The 7,708-nt window shown below is 34.8% G+C and overlaps 1 protein-coding gene across 1 annotated transcript; it reads left to right on the top strand.

Annotated features, from left to right (window-relative positions):
* The first annotated feature begins 3,542 nt into the window (after positions 1–3,542).
* On the top strand, positions 3,543–4,502 carry LOC126493476 (olfactory receptor 150-like). The gene has a single exon (XM_050130491.1). It carries the CDS (start codon positions 3,546–3,548, stop codon positions 4,500–4,502), a length of 957 nt encoding a protein of 318 aa, XP_049986448.1. The 5' UTR covers positions 3,543–3,545.
* Positions 4,503–7,708: the final 3,206 nt, after the last annotated feature.

Genomic DNA, 7,708 nt, shown 5'->3' with positions numbered 1-7,708 from the left:
AATAATTATATAGTAAAACATTTTATGAAAAAAAGAAAATAAAAAAATAATTAACATCATATTTATTTACTTGATAGAGGTGATGTCTTTCCAAATTTTATGGTTGTGAACTAGCTCAAATTTCTGCTTTTGGTACAACATTCCTATGAGTATTGGTGCATTACTGTACTTAGCCTAAGCTCACCAGGCTGCAGTATTAATCAATTAAATTATAAATTTACTGCCTTTACCTGCTAGCTTTATTTTATCTGCAAAATTTATCACATACTTGTTTCGCTCAATAGATATTATAGTATCGGCAAAAAGTTCATTGTTTACCTGGAATATCTATATAAAATGATTAAAAACTAAACAACTGAAATATTCATAAGTAAATGCAGTGTATTAATGGGAAGCGAGATCAAGAGGTTCTTAGTCTGACAATATTGTCAGATACAAGTCTTATTTTGTTGAGCAGAAAATTGCTCAATAATCCTATATGTTTATGCCAGTAATTTACTAATGAGAATGTCTTGCCAGTTCAGATGTTATTAGAGATAACAAGGTACCCAGCTGATAAGAGTTTTGAGCATTTTCTCAATGTAATTTCCAACACTATGAAAGGTATCCAATAAGGATGACACTTATAGGCAAGTAAAATTATGAAATCTCCATGCTCTTTGACCAAGTATAGGGTACCTTCAGCAACAAAGTCATTCCAATGAGATCTGGAAAGACCAATAACATTGAGAAGAGTCTGTGATTTTTTCAGGAGTCGGCGAGATCACACTGCCCAATAACTCCAAATGGGGAACCCTTTAATCCAAGGTGGTCGATGAATCCAAGTGAACGATGTCCTTAAGACAAAAATACAGATGTACTTATGAACTCAGAGTGATTGCAGTCCTATGCCTAAATCCTGAGGAAGCTAAATAGAGACCAAATCTCTGCATTGAGGGGGAGGTGGGCAGGGAGTTCTTCCTCTAACTAAAAAGCTACTGGCATTTGATGGCTGCTGAAAGAGGAAGACTAATTTTCATTAAGAATGATGTCCCTGGTAAGTTAACTATGCTCTTGTGGAAGGCTCCATATCTCACAATTCATGGGCATCTAAAACTGGGCATTATGTGTGGAAAAAAAGACACATAGGGGGTTTGAACTGGAGGATTTCAGTGAGGGGCTGAATATGATTAAAATGCATTATATGGCAATCTCAAATATGAATTAAAAAGAAAATTTATAATAAATTAATATAGTTTCTAAGAAAATCTTGGCAATGCAATACTATATAATTTTAAAGTAGATTCATTAAAAATGGTAAAACCATGATGCATTTCAAGATAAGAAAACTATAGAGAAAGCATAAAATTTGTAAAGTTACTACATCCATGAAATGATGAACAACTTATGAAGTATTTTATTTGAGATATTATAATAAATTTGATGTTTAATTTCTTGTGAGACATATTCAAATGGTGTTTCATGGGATATTTTAGCAAATGAAAATGTTAAAATGAATTAAATTTCAAGCACTGACAGAATAGGATTTAGGATTGTGAGATCTAAGTCAATCTTTGACATAGATTGAGCCCTGTCTTATATAAATAATAATATCCATAGAACAGAAAAATATTCAAAAAATATAAGGAAAAAATAATTTGGCATAGTAAACGAAATGCAGAATTATAACTTGGAAAATCGGGATACATATGTAAGCTTAATTATTCAATAATAGAATCGACCAACTTACAGAATGCAAAATCTGACAAAATATTCACAGTTTATTCATATAATATCAAGGTTTACATGAGTTGACAGCCCCCCTAATCTTTTCAGGATTCATAAGGACCACTATTGCAAGCAAATCTGACTAAAGTTATCTGAGTTTTAAAGAAATAAGGCAGCTCGTATATATCTGAGGGCCAACAAAACAAATAAGACTGACAAAGCAGGCTCATAGGGTGTAAGTCTGTGATGTGCCCAGGCATACCTGACAAGTGGATAAATAGAAGAATGACTATGATTTCTAAGAGGAGAAGACATTTTTTTTTCAAATTTTGTTTATGCAGTTAGTCAAGCCAGGTGTTTGTAATTGTTAAATATATATAAAAAGGGAAGAAGAACACAGCAGTGCCATTGCACTCTCTGAGCACTTTTGTTTCTTTCTTCCACTTCTGTGTTTGTGGTAACTATGGAATCTAGAATAAGCTGCAGAAAGAAAGCAATGACACTTTATCCTGGGTCAAGCCCGGTACTGTACTTCCTGGCTCCTAGTTGAGAAACAGTTCCTTTCCTTGGGGCTGTTTTAATGATCCAATCTTTTTCCCTGTATTTCTAGGCATAAAGGCACAAACAGTTAATTTCCTAGATGTAGATCTTTGGCAAACAAAACTGAGACAGAGTTAAATACAAAATATTAATATTTTTTTTTACAAAAAATAGAGCAAAAGTTAGTAGGCTTACACTCTCCTGAATTAGCTGTTAGAGAATTTTGGACAATTCTGTCCTGTTTATCAGTAAAGGCAAACATACTCTTTCTTCCACTCAGTGACTGCCTTTTCAAGTTCTTAGGTGGTCTATTTGCAAGGTTTCTCTGCTAGTTTGATGTCCTGCCATAAAGGATATTTGTGTGTGTGGGGGGGGGGCTAGCTTTATTTAGGTTTGCGTATGGGAAGAAGTGGTTGACTGAGTGAAAGGTTTCATATCTCAGCCCTACAATGTGGGATCTGACCATTCAGTTGCCAGTACAGGAAGAAGTTATGCTCAATAAATGATTAAAACATGGCTAAGATATTTGGGGAAGAATCCCACTTGGAATAAGTGGGACACTATGACTCACAATTTTTTACAAAAATAATAGTGACTCTTTGAAAAGAAGTTTCCCAGAGTCTTGCAAGCTGGATGTTAGCCTAGAGATAATACCTGCTGTGTTCTCATTGTCTAATGCTTGTGGCCCACAGTAATATAAGATATGAGAAGACAATTCACTGCTCAAAGTAAATCAGATAGTCACACACATATACAAATGAAATCATTCCCAAATGCAGAACATTATATCATTTTAATTGGTTGCAAATGTGTTGATATTTCACAGATACTTAAGAATGATACAAAACTACTGTGAACAGTTATATCCAATACTTTAGCTTATCAGCCATTAATATGAGTTTGACTATTGATGTTTTTAATGATGTTTTTACTTTACTACATATGAAACATTTTCTAATAATAAGAGGTACCATTACTAACACATGGCAAATACTTGAAGCACTCTATAAGGCTGGCTAGTATGGTTTGCATGTGGTAGAATATGGTTACCAGTACACATATTCCTTATTACAAAGTCACAAGTTTGTAATCAACTGTTTGATTATTTCTTTGCATACCTCCTTTTCTCAGGACTGCAAAATCTCTGACTGCTTAGATTGAAAAGAGGATGTCAGCTGACTGAAGATACCTGACAATATTTGAATTATGTTTTAAAATTCACTGATTGATAGGAGAATTGATTCTCAAATTTTTCTTCTATATAAAATTTTCTTCTTACATTGAGCTTCCAGAAGAGAATGGAAGAAGTAAATCAAACCACAGTGACTGAATTCATCCTCAATGGGTTAACAGATAATCCAGAACTCCAGTTGCCTCTATTCCTCATCTTTCTAGGAGTCTATTTGGTTACAGTTGTTGGAAATCTAGGAATGATCATCTTGATTCTGTTCAGTTCTCAGCTGCACACACCCATGTATTATTTACTCAGCAGTCTGTCCTTTATTGACTGCTGTCAGTCCACTGTCATTACTCCCAAAATGCTGGTGAACTTTGTGACAGAGAAGAATGTCATCTCTTACCCAGAATGTATAGCTCAGTTCTACTTCTTCGGTGCTTTTGCTGTTGCAGAATGCCACATGTTGGGTGTAATGGCCTATGACCGCTATGTGGCTATTTCTAAACCTTTGCTTTACAATGTAACCATGTCCTATCAAGTCTGTTTGTGGATGATAGCTGGGGTATATGGTATGGGATTCATTAGTACCACTGTTTTGGCTTTCTTCATGATAAGATTGGTTTTCTGTAAGGCTAATATAATAAGGCATTACTTCTGTGATTTTTTCCCATTACTGGAGCTATCTTGCTCTAGTACTTTTGTCAATGAAGTAATAGTATTGTTCCTTAGTTCATTTAACATTCTTATACCAGTTGTGACCATTCTCAGTTCTTACATCTTCATCCTTGTCAGCATCTTAAACATTCAGTCCTCTGGGGGAAGACGCAAGGCCTTCAGCACCTGCAGCTCCCATATCTTGGCTGTTGCTATTTTCTTTGGTTCTTTAGCTTTCATGTATCTTCAGCCATCATCAGTCAACTCCCTGGACCAAAGCAAATTGTCGTCTGTGTTCTATACCATTATTGTGCCTATGTTGAATCCCATGATCTACAGCCTGAAAAATAAAGATGTCAAAATTTCACTAAGAAAATTAATTCAAAAGTTAAGTTTCCACTCCACCAAGAATGATTTTCATTAGCAACACAGTATGACTTCTGCAATTCGTCGGAAGATGTAGCCTACATACAGGAATTAGTAACATTAGATGTGAGACTATTGTTAGCACATGGCTGTTTGAAAGAAAGGTACCAAAAGTAGAAGTGGATTCTCACCTTTATACCAATGGAAGAGTGCTTTTCTTTTGTATAACCAGAGTTTATTAAGATAGAGTCCTACATTACCTGTTGAAAATTCCCTTAGCCTTTTTTTTTGGTTGGTTATGTTTGCATGTATGAACCAAGCTCTGCTTAAACAAGTCAAACATATTTATTAAGATGGTTGTACATAAATTTCTGCAATGTTTCTTTGTTGCTTCAATGATTTTAAGAATGTCTTTTTGTTTTTATTTATTTATTTTATTTTATTTTTTATTTTCGAGGCAGGGTTTCTCTGGAGCTTTTGGTGCCTGTCCTTGAACTAGGTCTGGTAGACACAGAGGCCTGCCTCTGCCTCCTGAGTGCTGGGATTAAAGGCGTGCACCACCACCAACTGGCAACGTCTTCTTATTGAACTAGCAAATGATTCAAAATATTATTTACAATTCTATAAGTGAAGCAATTGTAATAAAATATTATACAATTGGAATATTGTGTAAGTCTTAATATAGAAAACTATTCACCACTATATTAGTACATATTTCAACAAAGAGCAGGCTCTATCATCATACCACCTACAAGGTGTTTCCAATATCTTAAACTAGAAAGGCAATGGTAACCAGGAAGGAAGGCACAATGTATTTCATGGTTATATGTGCAATATTCTTCACATGGCTGTATGACTCCTCATTTTCCTATAATTCTGTAGTCATATTTCTTCTTAATTTAGAGTTATGTTGTGTTGTTTTCTCTGTTACTCTGAGTTTCAGACTCAGAACTTATAATTGTTCATTGTAGCATCCATTTGTATCACTTATTAACATGGAAGAAGATACAATAAGCATTTTTTTCTGAATAATAGTAAACCTCACTCATGAACTCATGAGCATATTTATTGAAAAATAGGGGCCAGACAAGGATACCTGAAACTGCTAAAAGTTCTTGTTCTAGAAACTCTAGATTACGGTTAGGGTTACTAAAAGAAGAATTTAAAATAATATTTTATTATAAATGTGCTTGCTCTGGATTTACTCTATTGGATGTCAAAAAATTACACACATGATCTTAGCCCAGTCTGCTCTTTTCAGGTTTATTCAATATTTAGATAAAGAAGAATCAAGAAATTTAGATCAATAAGAAGAGGTTATAAATAGTCTCTTTCAGACGTCCTGAGTTCAATTTTCAGCAACAACATTCTGGTTCACAACTATACATAATGAGATCTGGTACCGTCTTCTGGCATGCAGGGATGCAGGTAGAACACTGTCTACATAATAAATAAATCTTACAAAATAATTTAAAAATATGAATGGAAAAACCAATTCATTTGCTAAAGTTCTTATTTATAAGCACCAGGATTGGAGTTGTTCCTTTTTTTTTTTTTTTTTTTTTTTGGTTTTTCGAGACAGGGTTTCTCTGTAGCTTTGGTGCCTGTCCCGGAACTAGCTCTTGTAGACCAGGCTGGCCTCAAACTCTCAGAGATCCACCTGCCTCTGCCTCCCGAGTGCTGGGATTAAAGGCGTGCACCACCACCACTCGGCTGGAATTGATTCTTAAAAACCGATTTTTACAAGTAGTGGTGAGTGACAATTGTAAGCATAGCACTCAGAGTAGAGACAGTAGTAGGAGTAGATTCCTAGAAAAATCTAGACACCCAGACTACTTAGCTACTTACAGGCCAGTGAGAGACCTTGCATCAAAGAAAGTAGACACCCTAAGGAACAACACCAGAGTTTGTTTTACCCTTCACATACTCATGCATGCACATGTACAAACAACCACATTAAATGCATACAAATATACAGACAAATAAATCATTGGTACATTGATGCTTGCCTATAATCCTACCTATTTGGATAGATGAGGATCTATATATAGATTACAAATTTGAATATGATATAAAAGAAAAGTTTTATATCATAAAAGAAAGTTGGTTTATTATTTTCAAATCTTTAGACCTTTTCCCACAAGATGTTACTGTCAAAATATCTTCTAGCTTTTTAAGACTGCTATAGCGTGGGTTCACTTTAATGTAGGACTGAACTAACAATACTGTTTATTAGTTTATATGAAATGTAGTATCTCAAATTCTACTTAGACTTTATTTGACAAAACAATGATTTTAATAAGCATAAGATAGTTTTTGCAATGAAATTTTAACACTAATGTACAATTTTTGATGATAGAAAGAGATTAACCAGTAGGAAAATGTCATTTGTTTCTCTTTCAAATGTATGTTCCCTGAGAGCGTAAATCTTTAGAGAGTGTGATATGCTGTTTGAAGGTGGCATATGTAACTCCAGGTTTCACTTTCAGAATGTAGAAGGCATAACTGTTCAGGTGGCGGTAAAAAAATGAGACTGTTATTGACTCTAGAGCTGAAGGTCAGATCAGCACCCATAGATGAATATATTGTGTGTACAATGAATGTTGAAATATTTGACTGTAGTACTGAAGCTTGGGTAGGAGAAGTGATTTCCTATGGAATGAAGAGACATCAAAATGCCAAATGTTTTAATTGTGGAAGAATAGGATATCTAAGAAAGGACTGTTGACAAGGAATTTTCAGGAATAATGTCTCCTCTAGGAATGGAAAAAATAAGAGAACTTCTTATTTTTCTTCTTCTGTTATATGTAAGAGGTGTAGCGAAACCAATATTGGACTAAATAACTTAGGTTGAAAGAGACAGACAAGGCCACTTGATAACACTGGGAAATTCACTGGGAGGCCTCTCACAGGCACTGATGTCAAACAAGGTCTTGTCATTCTCAGTTACTGTGGTGAATGTGTCTCACAAGGAAAATTAAACAATGCAGTGCCTACTGTAAAAGAACACACTGTTCTGGATGATGGAATTGACCTGGATTATGAGTCAAAAACTCCAGTAGGAAAAAATGCATATTTTGGCAAACTTCAATAAATGATCAAAGACCAAAGCTAAGTGTGCATATAAATGATATTGTAATTGAGGGATTACTATACACAGGTGCAGATGTGATTATAATTACTCCAGAATCCTGGCATCAAAATTGGCCTCTTAAAGAGGGAGATATGAGGGCTGCTGAGAAGCCAAGGACAATGGCACTGAGT

Source organism: Alexandromys fortis, unplaced genomic scaffold (assembly GCF_014885135.2).
Source record: "Alexandromys fortis isolate MF-2015 unplaced genomic scaffold, M_Fortis_MF-2015_v1.1 scaffold_335, whole genome shotgun sequence".
Taxonomy (NCBI): Eukaryota; Metazoa; Chordata; class Mammalia; order Rodentia; family Cricetidae; genus Alexandromys; species Alexandromys fortis.
Note: the sequence above shows the minus strand (reverse complement) of the source record. Positions and strands in the feature narration are given on the sequence as shown.

Coding starts and splice junctions, on each gene's coding strand:
- LOC126493476 (XM_050130491.1), top strand. CDS start 3,546: ATGGAAGAAGTAAATCAAACCACAGTGACTGAATTCATCCTCAATGGG.